Genomic DNA, 13,291 nt, shown 5'->3' with positions numbered 1-13,291 from the left:
TTGACAGCACTATTTAGCCAGATTGACAGATACTCGCCCTTCTTCTGACCACACATTTTATGTAAGAGAAGAAAAAATAGAATCATTCTTTAACAGGATGGCAATGCCCCAGTAAAGGCAAAGAAATATTTAATAAAAGACTGCATCTAAAAACTGAAAATGGATACATAAACCAGTCACTTACTGCACTCCATTCTGTATGAAACCACTTTGCAACCGCAGGGTTTCAGGTGGCAAGATTGTTGACTGGGTGGTCTTTCTAAGAATGAACATTCGTAGGGGTTCACCAAGGTAAAACTGCCCATGCTTTTTCTTATACAAATCACTTCTCTCTGTTGGGTCCCACTGTTGCATTCAACTGAACACTGTATGAGGGAACAAAAATTGTGAGCGATTGCCATAGACAGGGATACTAACAGATGTATTCTATTTCTTTTGCATTATTAATAAATCCTACTGTAAATACTATAAGTTGGATTCCTAGAATATAAGATTGAATAACATGGATATCTAGCAGCCCTGTACAAAGGATACCTCCACGTAAAGCAAGGAATCTTTCTATTAAATCTAGGGTCAGTTTTCCCATTGCTCATAACAGGGATTTTTTGTTTTCAGGAAAGACCTCAGAATAATAAGGAATTTGAATATGTATTGATCTTTTCCAGAATTTTCTAATAAAACTGAAAACAAAAAATACAGATATGAAAGAAAAATTGCAGTTACGGTATAACCAAACCTAGAGTCTCAGTATAAATTATTAATACGTTATTTTGAAATGATCTGTTTTTATAAATTGAGAAATACACATTGGAACAATTGGTCCATGCTGCATGTAACCACATAATTACAGGCATATTATGATAATTTCTGTGTTGTGTCTACAAAGACAGAAAGGAATTTCTGCCTGACAACTGTTTAAAACCTTTTTTGTACCATAGGAATTAATTTATCTTGCTCAAAGATAAAGGAAGACTGAGGCTTATGCAAGGAGACAATTCACTCTCTCTCAGCTAAGATATTTTAAACACTTGGAGATTTTCCAGTGGAAAATTATCTAACTATATAATTGCTGCCCATGGATATTTAATAAATTAATACTGTATTTCTAGAGCTGTTATGGTAAGAAAGTTTGTGGAAAAAATAAATAAAGCCTTAAAGATCTGCATGCAAAATTCTTTATTTTACTAGATCTTGGAGGCCAGATCATAACACAAGAAATATGGACTTAATTGAACAATGCATAGCAGGACTCAACAAATAAAAGCTGAATGAATAATTTTAAAGTTGCATATATTAAGAAAAAGAAACCTTAAACATTTTTTAACACAAGATAAAACTTTATCTCATGTCTTAAAGAGGTTGATTGTCGAAGTTCACATCACATCAAAGTATGGAATTTTATAGTACTTATGCAAAATCACTAAAGAGCTGTCAATCAATTTTTGACAACCAGTCCAGTAAAAAGCCATATTGTAACCATACTCCACTCCACTCCTCATTTAACTGCAGCTCGGTTGACTTTGCAACACTAATGAAATACATGTCAAATGTTTATGAGGTAATGTTAAATGCAGAGCTTAGCATTTTGCTATTGAGTTTTAGATGGTTTTTCTTTCTTAAAATGCTTACAAGATGATATTTAGAGGTGGGGGGGGAGGAACCCAGCCATATTAATTTTGTAAAAAATGTATGTCTTCAAAGGTTATAAACAAGAGCAGGAACAGGTCATGTGCTGTGGGATCTAATTAAGTACCATCAGCTTACAATACTTTTCCCAGTGATACAGAGATCACACCACTTCAGCCAAAGAAGAACAGGGGTGTGCACAGACATTTTTTCATTTCAGTTTGGTTTTTTTGTTTCATGTTTTTAAAATGAAAACAATAAAACAACAAATGAAATTTAAAAAAACAATGCAAAACAAAAATCAAATAATAAATGTTGGTTCCACAGGTAAGCCCTCCCACACACACACATACATACACACTTCCTGGGCTCTCTCCCAGACCAAGACCGCACCACTGTAAATTTTTGCTGTACAAAAGGACAACCGAGTCTTGGGTTGTTGACTGGTGGCCATTTTGAAAACCAGCAGTGGCAAAGCAGGAGTAACTGGGCATCATGCCTGCCCATTGAAGACCTGCAGATGGGAGTAAGATGTGTGGGGAGCCTTGGGGGCTGTCACTGAGTTAGAGGAAGGGTTTTATTTAAAACTGTGGTATTGGGGGCAGGGTCTGGACCCACCATTTTTCTTTTCTTTTGGTTTTGTTTCTCTTTTTGTTTTTAATTTTAAATAAATGAAATAAAATGAAACAAATAAAAAAACAAAAACTTAAAATGAAAACCAAAACAAAATGAAAACCTGTTAGTGTACTCCCCTACTGTCTAACACTGAACTTACCTGACTCCAGCTCCCAGCAAACCATTCTACTTTGCCTTGGCAAGGCCCATTGTCACATGACATGGTTTCAGAAGGTCTGTTATCCCCACAGCCTTCCAGAGGGCAAACTGCTGATATGGTTGGTCAAACAAACCACTGAACGTGTGCGAACTCCTTCACCACCGCAATCTGCTGAGCACTGCAACAGAAGCCTAAGCTTTCATTACCATTCTTAGAATTAATCTTGTTATTCTGACTATTAAGATTGCAGTTGAGCCATATATTTATTTAATCAAAATTTCTTGTAACCTGCATATCACACTACAGCAGCCAGTCATCCTAAGCGATTAACACAATCACATAAACATAATAAAAAACATATAATACAGTCACATTCATTAAAAAAAACTTCAAAATACAAAACCATTAAAAACATTGGGGTAGGGAGAAGGAGCGGGGGAAAAGAGATTTCTTTGCCTAAAAATACTTGCCTGTTGAGCCTGATTACTTTCGCTGGAGAAAGGTGATGGAAACTTGCTTCCTGGTTCCTGGAGCGCCGCCCACGGAACAGCAACGTCGACGTCATCAAATAGCGACTGGCACTTTAAAAGCCAGTCTCCCTCGATGCTTGTTGAAGAAGGAGCGGGGGGAAAGAGATTTCTTTGCCTAAAAATACTTGCCTGTTGAGCCTGATTACTTTCGCTGGAGAAAGGTGAAGGAAACTTGCTTCCTGGTTCCTGGAGCGCCGCCCACGGAACAGCAACGTCGACGTCATCAACTAGCGACTGGCACTTTTAAAAGCCAGTCTCCCTCGACGCTTGTCGCCATCCGGCGCGTGTCGCTACCAGGAAATATTTGGGCTTGACTGGACACTTTGTAAAGTGAGTAATCACTTTTAATTTTCTCGCCGCTCCCAACCCGCCCAGGTTAGAGTTTTTAAATTAGAGAAGACTTGGAGAAAAGTAATTTTTGGTATCATTTGCATAGTTCCTCAATAGAATGCTGCATACAAAAAGAAAGGCAAAGATAAGAGAGGCAACAACACCCTCCCTATCTGAGCCATATCAATCCCAGATACCAGCTTTCTTTTCGTCCACTCCTAGAATAGAACCGGAGAAGGTGGTCATTGTAGATAAAGGCACTGAGCGGGTGCCGGATCTACCGACCGAAACATCTTTGAGCCCCGGAGCTCCGTGTACCCCTCCACCACCACAACTAAATTCTTTGGAAGTATCTCAAATTTCTTCATTAATAAATGAAGGTAGTGGAGAAGTCCTAGCTAATAAGGGGAAAGAAGAATCAGGAACAGGAATAGAATTGAAAGTTTTACCACCTAAACCAAACGAAATAACACTTGATTCCCTATGGTCTGCTATTGTCTCTCTTGAAACTGCAATAATAAAATTAACACAGCAAACTACGGATGCTAATCTGCAAAAAAAAAATCTGGAATCCTCGTTAGAAAAAATGGATAAAGAAAAACAAGGAGTGGTACTAAGATTGAATGCACTTGAAACCTGTCATCAAAGGTTTATAAAAACGGAGATATTACATAATAAGAGACTAGAGATGATTGAGAATCAACAAAAATATTTAAACTTAAGAGTACTGAACTTCCCTAAGCTCAATCGAGTCTCACCCTCGGATATGTTCAAGGAATATCTATCATGTATATTGAAATGGCCTGAGAAATCAATGCCTACTATATCCAAAATATACTATGTTGATATTAAGAGTAACACAGCTGAGGGAAAGAAAGATGAGGGATTATCATTAAATCTATCTGAGGTATTAGAAATTACGTTAGAATCTAAAATTGAAAATAGAACTACATTACATGTTAGTTTTGTTTTGCAAACCGATAGGGATGCTGTATTCAGATTGTTTATGAAGAAGAGAACAGAACTTTTCCACGGTGGAAAGATCTGGGTTCACCCAGATCTTTCCAGAACAACTCAACTAAGGAGGAAAAAATTCTTAGAATTAAGAACAGAAGTGGAAAGTAAAGGTGGGAAAATGATTGTAAAATATCCATGTAGATGTGAAGTTTGGAAGCTAAGAAAATTTCTTGATTCTTTTCCCCCGTGAAAATTAGCAATAGGAACGAAGCAGTAATATAGTATATCTAGGAATGTTTTTTCTTTTCAATTGTAAAAGGCAATCCTGTTTTCCTTAGACCGCTCAGATTTCTCTCTCAATCCTGGAGCATTACTTCTTCATATTTCTTTATTGCAGATTAGAGATATATTCTCAAGAGATTATTATTGATGTATTAATAAGGAGAATCTGTAATTATTTGTTTATTTTTTTTCTATGTAAGATTGTTAAAATCAGCATAAATAAAAAATTAAAAAAAACCCAAAACATTGGGGTAGATTTTAAATATTTGCACGATCGCGTACTTTTGTTCGCGCACCAGGTGCGAACAAAAGTATGCTGGATTTTATAAGATACGCGCGTAGCCGCACGTATCTTATAAAATCCGGGGTCGGCGCGCACAAGGGGGTGCACATTTGGGCAACCTGCGCGCGCCGAGCCCAGCGCGCGCTGCCTGTTCCCTCCGAGGGCGCTCCGATTTCGGAGCGGCCTCGGAGGGAACTTTCCTTCGCCCACCTTCCCCTCCCTTCCCCTACCTAACCCACCCCCCCGGCCCTATTTAAACCCCCCCTACCTTTGTCGGCAAAGTTACGCCTGCTGAAAGCAGGCGTAACTTTGCACGCGCTGGCCGGCAGCCCCGCTCGTGTTCCGGTCCTGGGGGCTGGTCCAGAGGCCTCGACCACACCCCGGGGCCGGCACCACACCCCCAGGCCCGCCGCGTCGTTTCAGGAACGCCCCCGGACACGCCTCCTCCCACCCCTTTTCGAAAGCCCCGGGACTTCCGCGCATCCCGGGGCTTTACGCGCACCAGCGGCCTATGCAAAATAGGCGTGCCGGCGCACGCAGGCCTTTTTAAAATCCGCCCCATTATGCATATGCAAACTCAAACAAATAAAGGTAGAATTTAAAAGGGCTGCGCGTGTACCCATAAATGCACATATCTCACCACGCACAAAAATACGTGCTATTTTATAACCTATGCGCATAGGGGTAGATTTTCAGAGCCCTGCTCGCCTAAATCCGCCCAAAACCGGGCGGATTTAGGCGAGCAGGGCCCTGCGCGCCGGGAAGCCTATTTTACATAGGCCTCCCGGCGCGCGCAGAGCCCCGGGACTCGCGTAAGTCCCGGGGTTCTCGGAGGGGGGCGTGTCGGGGGCGTGTCGGGGGGCGGGCCTGGTCGTCGCGGCGTTCCGGGGGCGTGTCGGCAGCGTTTTGGGGGCGGGTACGGGGCGTGGCTACGGCCCGGGGGCGTGGCCGCGCCCTCCGTACCCGCCCCCAGGTCGCGGCCCGGCGCGCAGCAGGCCCGCTGGCGCGCGGGGATTTACGTCTCCCTCCGGGAGGCGTAAATCCCCCGACAAAGGTAAGGGGGGGGTGTAGACAGGGCCGGGCGGGTGGGTTAGGTAGGGGAAGGGAGGGGAAGGTGAGGGGAGGGCAAAGGAAAGTTCCCTCCAAGGCCGCTCCGATTTCGGAGCGGCCTTGGAGGGAACGGGGGGAGGCAGCGCGGCTCGGCGCGCGCAGGCTATACAAAATCGATAGCCTTGCGCGCGCCGATCCAGGATTTTAGTGGATACGCGCGGCTCCGCGCGTATCTACTAAAATCCAGCGTACTTTTGCTTGAGTCTGATGCGCAAGCAAAAGTAGGCTGATCGCGCTTCTTTTAAAATCTACCCCTTAGGTTATAAAATACTCTACATATGCAAGTCTGGAGCTGTACGCACATACATTCCCTTGGTCTCCAGTGCATGCAAATCTTTCTGATGCATATTCATGATGAATATCCTGAAAACCTGACTGATTAGCTGTGCTTCTAGGAGAGGACTAGAAAACACTGATCTATTCTATAGTAAGGCTTTATTGGATCTTAAATATGTGGGCCCTATTAAGTTATGAAGCCAAAGAAGCTGTACCACAAAAAAAGACTTAGCAGATGTATTATTAAGAGTCAAATTTTTGGGGTCTATTTTTCAGCTGTTACTTTAGTCTGCTACTGAGGAATGTTGAGCTATACAGGCTGTTCAAGGAGAAGACTAAGACAAGATAATTTTTTGGAACCAAATTAATTTAATGCTGTTTCTCAGTGGCATGCATCAAATGACTCAAAGAGATCTTATTTATTTTGCCCAGATTGTTCTTGTATATTATCTTCCAAGACTAAGGGGACGATTTTAAGACCTGCTCGAGGTTCCTGGCATGCACACATGGACGTGCCGATTTTATAACATGCATGCGCTGCCCCACCCCGCCCAGACCATGCCCCCTGGCCCACCCATTTCTTTGGGCTTGGCACTTTGGCTTGTAACGGGGCTTATGTGCATGGCCGGGCCTTTTGTAAAATGCGCGCAAGGCCCGGCCATGCACATAACCCCCCCAATCTTACACACGCAGGCCTTTTACAATTTACTTGACTGTGCACTAGCCTTTTAACTTGCAAATACCATATTCTTTTTCTTCATGCCACTGAACTTACACACCAGTAGGTTATCCTAAATTGCGTAATGATACTAATTTTATTAGATTTTAACTTTTTGCTTTAAAAGTAGAAAATGTATCTAATTTGTATGTTTGGACATTAGTTACTGTACTTTTTTTGGCACAGGAATTTTCTCCTGCTTCTTTCAGCTTTTAGCTCAATTGCAACTGGGGCTGGGATTAGGCACCACCAGCCTTCATTTGCAATTACCCAGGCATATTTTTCACTATTTTAGAACTCTTCTCAACTTACTTTAGCCCTGCCAATTCAGTGATGGTCCTTGGCCAGGAGCCATTCCCCAGTGTTCCTTCTGGAATACTATAATCTGGCCAGCATGGGTTTTTATTGTATAAGTATTATGACTTCCTTCCACTAGGGCTGTGAACACTGCCTCCATAAGTATCCCCAGTTGACCTGGGAGAGGATGGAGCAGAATATCTGAGCCAGGAACTCAAATCCCTCTGCATGGTAGTGCACAGCATTGAGACTAAGCCACCAAGCCATCCAGTTACTGTGCTTTTCATTATGGCATGCAATAATTGTTCTTTATGAACTATGTATTTTTGGCAAGTGATAACATGCCAAACACAACTGTGCATTAGACAAGGATAAGAAATTATTATAGAGAAACAGCTATAATCAAAAGAATTAATTGCAGCAGAATAATTTGACAAAGCAAACTAAAGCAGAAAAACTTAATTCTAATAAGGCTCCCAATTCAGTTCATGTTGATCGAATTTGCCTTGAAGCAAGAAGTCAGTTTATCCAATGTAGTAAGGTCAGTGACTTGTCTCCTTTAATAAATAAAGGCCTTCCAAAAATGGGTAATAGTATGTCGGACAAGGTGAATCATATGAACCATATTTTGCCATTCTAAGGAAGATCAAAAGTTATTCCAAAACATTCATAATGCACTAAGTAGTGTTGATAAATGGGAAGTGGCATTGACTAGCAATTAATGGCTTGTCAGAGGAGTTGAGGGCTTTAGGCAAAGCCAAGTACTATTGCTATATATATCAAACTATATAAAAAACCTTAAAATTAGTTTTAATCCTCTCCTTTTCATGCACAATTGGAGGTACTCTCAGGATTCTGCAATTTTTGTGAGGACAGTTTGAGGCTTTTTAATGCTGGTCAATTCCATTGTTATGCATATACACTATGCAGAATGTGCATACAGTCCCTATAGTCAGATGCTTTTCTTTACTTAATTTCTCTGAACTGTATATATGAGTGAGGTTCTGCACGCCAACAATTATTGGTTCCACCCTCCTAATAAGTGATGTGGCCTCTCTCCTCATCCTCAACAACTTCTGACATACGCAGATTTTTTTGATAGTCCCTTCAGTTACTTGGGTAGAAATGGTCAATTTGGCCAAGGACTGGTGAAGTTGATCTGTCATCAGCCAGCACTTTCAAATCTGATAAAGAATTATTTCAAAGGAAATACCTCTATGATGAGGCATTTTTGCTATTCTTAACCATAAATTGCAAATAAAGTAAGGTGAAACTTTGACTAGAAATGAGAAAGCTGGTTAGGATCCCAACTGGGCTCTTAAATGGAACTAGAAAGCAGCAAATTTCAAGAGCAATAACAGTATGATTTTGTGTTTGCATTTAAAGGAGGATATTCAGAAGCATGGATATTTCTGAAGATTTTACAGTATTAATAGGATATTCTATTAACATGATATTCTTTGGCTGCATTCTATGGAATCTTTCCCATTGCAGTAAATCCAATACCAAATTGTTGCAGAGGAAGCCAAGGAATTTGCGTGGGAGTAAATGCTACTGTTCATATTCACAGCTGCCTCATTAACAGTAATATATTGCTTTTTTTATAAGCATTTATCTCCCCCAAGTTGGCTAAAGCACTATTCATATTGCCAACAATTTTAATCCCTTGTAAACCTGCAGGCTGACAAAAACATTTTAAATTTGTTTCTCTAGTTTTGTCTGTTTTAGTAGGTGAATTGTAAAGCCCATTAAAGGGAATGCATTATAACTCTCTTTGGAGCCAGGCTCAACTCTGTTGGCAGAGTGTGTTGAAACTATTTGATAATAGTTGACTAATGCCTGTCAGGGCTGATTAATAGTGTATATGTTCCAGATTCATAAAGGGGTAGATTTTCAGAGCCCTGCTCGCCTAAATCCGCCCAAAACCGGGCGGATTTAGGCGAGCAGGGCCCTGCGCGCCGGTAAGCCTATTTTACATAGGCCTACCGGCGCGCGCAGACCCCGGGACTCGCGTACGTCCCGGGGTTTTCGGAGGGGGGCGAGTCGGGGGCGTGTCGGGGGGCGGGCCCGGTCGTCGCGGCGTTTCGGGGGCGTGTCGGCAGCGTTTGGGGGCGGGTACGGGGGCGTGGCTACGGCCCGGGGCGTGGCCGCGCCCTCCGTACCCGCCCCCAGGTCGCGGCCCGGCGCGCAGCAGGCCCGCTGGCGCGCGGGGATTTACGTCTCCCTCCGGGAGGCGTAAATCCCCCGACAAAGGTAAGGGGGGGGTGTAGACAGGGCCGGGTGGGTGGGTTAGGTAGGGGAAGGGAGGGTAAGGTGAGGGGAGGGCAAAGGAAAGTTCCCTCCGAGGCCGCTCCGATTTCGGAGCGGCCTTGGAGGGAACGGGGGGAGGCAGCGCGGCTCGGCGCGCGCAGGCTATACAAAATCGATAGCCTTGCGCGCGCCGATCCAGGATTTTAGTGGATACGCGCGGCTCCGCGCGTATCTACTAAAATCCAGCGTACTTTTGCTTGAGTCTGATGCGCAAGCAAAAGTAGGCTGATCGCGCTTCTTTTAAAATCTACCCCAAAGTGTATAACAACTGTAGAATCAACCTATTGTATATCAAGGATCTCTATGTTTTTCTTTGTTACAGCATTTTACCTTAACATCCCCTCTTAAAACTTGCTTTCTAAGATGCTTAAAATAAATAGTCATAATCGATCATCTCTGCTTGATTAGGCACTACTTGCTGTTCTCCCTTGATAGACTCAAGTATTCTTGCTCATTCCGGGGCGGATTTTCAGAGCCCTGCTCGCGTAAATCCGCCCAAAACCGGGCGGATTTACGCGAGCAGGGCCCTGCGCGCCGGTGAGCCTATTGGGGTAGATTTTAAAAGAAGCGCGATCAGCCTACTTTTGCTTGGGCAATCAGACTCAAGCAAAAGTACGCTGGATTTAGTAGATACGCGCGGAGCCGCGCGTATCCACTAAAATCCTGGATCGGCGCGCGCAAAGCTATCGATTTTGTATAGCCGGCGCGCGCCGAGCCGCGCTGCCTACCCCCGTTCCCTCCAAGGCCGCTCCGAAATCGGAGCGGCCTCGGAGGGAATCCTCTAACGCCCTCCCCTCACCTTCCCCTCCCCTCCCCTACCTAACCCACCCGCCCGGCCCTGTCTAACCCCCCCCCTTACCTTTGTTGGGGGATTTACGCCTCCCGGAGGGAGGCGTAAATCCCCGCGCGCGAGCGGGACTCCTGCGCGCCGGGCCGCGACCTGGGGGCGGGTACGGAGGGCGCGGCCACGCCCCGGGCCGTAGCCACGCCCCCGTACCCGCCCCCAAAACGCTGCCGACACACCCCCGCAACGCCGTGCGCTCCGGCCCCGCCCCCGACACGCCCCCGACACGCCCCCCTCGAGAACCCCGGGACGTACGCGAGTCCCGGGGCTCTGCGCGCGCCGGGAGGCCTATGTAAAATAGGAGGCGCGCCGATCCAGGATTTTAGCCGTAAATCCCCCGACAAAGGTAGGATGGGGGTTTAGACAGGGCCGGGCGGGTGGGTTAGGTAGGGGAAGGGAGGGGAAGGTGAGGGGAGGGCAAAGGAAAGTTCCCTTCTAGGCCGCTCTGATTTCGGAGCGGCCTAGGAGGGAACGGGGGTAGGCTGCGCGGCTCGGCGCGCGCAGGCTATACGAAATCGATAGCCTTGCGCGCGCCGATCCAGGATTTTAGCCGATATGCGCGACTACGCGCGTATCTACTAAAATCCAGCGTACTTTTGTTTGCGCCTGGAGCGCAAACAAAAGTAGGCTGTTCGCGCTCGTCTGAAAATCTACCCCTCCATGTGTCATTCTTGTATGGTACCCTGTTTAGGGAGCCAAGTAAAATCTCAATAACAACAGAAGGTGTACTGCATGGCCTACAGTCATCTAGTTTTGCCAAAAAACATAGGGGCAGATTTTCAGAGCCCTGCTCGCGTAAATCCGCCCAAAACCGGGCGGATTTACGCGAGCAGGGCCCTGCGCGCCGGGAAGCCTATTTTACATAGGCCTCCCGGCGCGCGCAGAGCCCCGGGACTCGCGTAAGTCCCGGGGTTCTCGGAGGGAGGCGTGTCGGGGGGCGGGCCCGGTCGTCGCGGCGTTTCGGGGGCGTGTCGGCAGCGTTTTGGGGGCGGGTACGGGGGCGTGGCTACGGCCCGGGGGCGTGGCCGCGCCCTCCGTAACTGCCCCCAGGTCGCGGCCCGGCGCGCAGGAGGCCCGCTGGCGCGCGGGGATTTACGCCTCCCTCTGGGAGGCGTAAATCCCCCGACAAAGGTAGGATGAGGGTTTAGACAGGGCCAGGCGGGTGGGTTAGGTAGGGGAAGGGAGGGGAAGGTGAGGGGAGGGCAAAGGAAAGTTCCCTTCTAGGCCGCTCCGATTTCGGAGCGGCCTAGGAGGGAACGGGGGTAGGCAGCGCGGCTCGGCGTGCGCAGGCTATACGAAATCGATAGCCTTGCGCGCGCCGATCCAGGATTTTAGCCGATATGCGCGACTACGCGCGTATCTACTAAAATCCAGCGTACTTTTGTTTGCGCCTGGAGCGCAAACAAAAGTAGGCTATTCGCGCTCGTCTGAAAATCTACCCCTGAAGGAGGGCACTTGCCAATTTATGCATGCAAATCACTATTTACCCATATTAATAGCTTTGAAAATTGTCCTCTAAATAAAGGTTAAGCTGAGTAAATGGGTGGAAGTCAAAACCCTGCTGCAGTCTGATTTATTGGGCAGGCTGGCCTGAGCCAGGAGTGAAAAGCAGAAGAAATTAACCTGTTACAGGGAAGGCTGACTGACATGAAATTAACTCTTCTGAAACCTATTGAGTCTTCTATGTACATTCCCCCAGCTGTCATTATCATCCCTGTGGCATAAGCCCCTACTCTTGTTAACTACTACCCCCAAACCTGGCATCGAGTTATTTTCCTTCATGCTACTCCTAATTCCTGTTCTTGGAACAATTATGTTTTAACCTGCTCTGGAATTTTCTGGAATCATTATTGTTACTGTAACTCACTGTTATAATGTTTTCTTTTTGTTGTAATGTTGCTTGTTACATGCTTTGTACTCTTTCAGTGTTAAAGCATGGCCATAAATGAACAATGATGATGATGATAAAATAAACAAATTGGGGTAGATTTTTAAAAACTACGCCCGCGCGTACTTTTGTTCATGCAACCGGTGCAAACAAAAGTACCCCAGATTTTAATAGATACACGCGTAGCTGTGCGTATCTTTTAAAATCCGGGGTCGGCGCGCACAAGGCTGCGCAAAATCGGCAGCCTGTGTGCGCCGAGCCGCGCAGCCTGCCTCCATTCTCTCAGAGGCCGCTCTGAAATCAGAGCAGCCTCGGAGGGAACTTTCCTTCCACCCCCCTGCACCTTCCCCTCCCTTCCCCTACCTAACCCACCCCCCTAGCCCTATCTAAACCCCCCCCCATCTTTGTTGGAAAAGTTACACCTGCCCGAGGCAGGTGTAACTTGCGCACGCCGTCAGCCGGCTGCCGGCGCGCCATGTTCCAGTCCGGGGGCTGGTCCGGAGGCCACGACCACACCCCCGGAATGCCCCTGGGCCGGCACCACGCCCCCTGGAACACCCCCGAATGTCGCGCCGCCCCCCAACACGCCCCCCTAGCAAAGCCCCAGGACTTACACGCGTCCCGGGGCTTGTGCGCGCCGCCGAGCCTATTCAACATAGGCTCGGTGTGCGCAGGGGGAGGTTGGAGCAGGTTTTCAGGGGTACACGCGTATCTTACGTGCATACCCCTTTGAAAATCTGCCCCATTGTGTTCACATAAAAACCCTGACCCAGTGTGCATCCTCCTTGTCCAGTGGGTGATGAACTAGCTGCCTGCCACAAGATTCAGAATTTTCTTGAAAATTATCTTTTTTAGTATTGCTATAAAATGTTCGAAAATATATTTCAGTAATAATCTAATGAAAAATGCTTAATAAAAAATGTGGTATTTAAAACGTGTGTAAGAACTGTCAATACTGACTTCCAGTGATGACGCTGAGCTGAGCAGTTTTCGGTGCTCTCGACTCCTCGAAGTTCTGTGAATTCTTTAATTAACCTGCCAACTGAGTATCAACTGGAACATCTG

General features: G+C 46.1%; 1 protein-coding gene across 1 annotated transcript in view; it reads right to left on the bottom strand.

Moving 5' to 3' along the window:
• THSD4 (thrombospondin type 1 domain containing 4) overlaps nucleotides 1-13,291 on the bottom strand; it is a 1,544,828-nt gene that overhangs the window by 33,692 nt on the left and 1,497,845 nt on the right. Inside the window, 4 exon segments of the mRNA XM_029575745.1 lie at nucleotides 185-214; nucleotides 216-365; nucleotides 2,402-2,503; nucleotides 2,505-2,579. Of these exon segments, the coding sequence (XP_029431605.1) occupies nucleotides 185-214; nucleotides 216-365; nucleotides 2,402-2,503; nucleotides 2,505-2,579 (357 nt within the window).

The sequence above is a fragment of the Rhinatrema bivittatum genome, chromosome 13 (genome assembly GCF_901001135.1).
Source record: "Rhinatrema bivittatum chromosome 13, aRhiBiv1.1, whole genome shotgun sequence".
Classification (NCBI taxonomy): domain Eukaryota; kingdom Metazoa; phylum Chordata; class Amphibia; order Gymnophiona; family Rhinatrematidae; genus Rhinatrema; species Rhinatrema bivittatum.
This window is presented reverse-complemented; position numbering and strand designations above follow the sequence as displayed.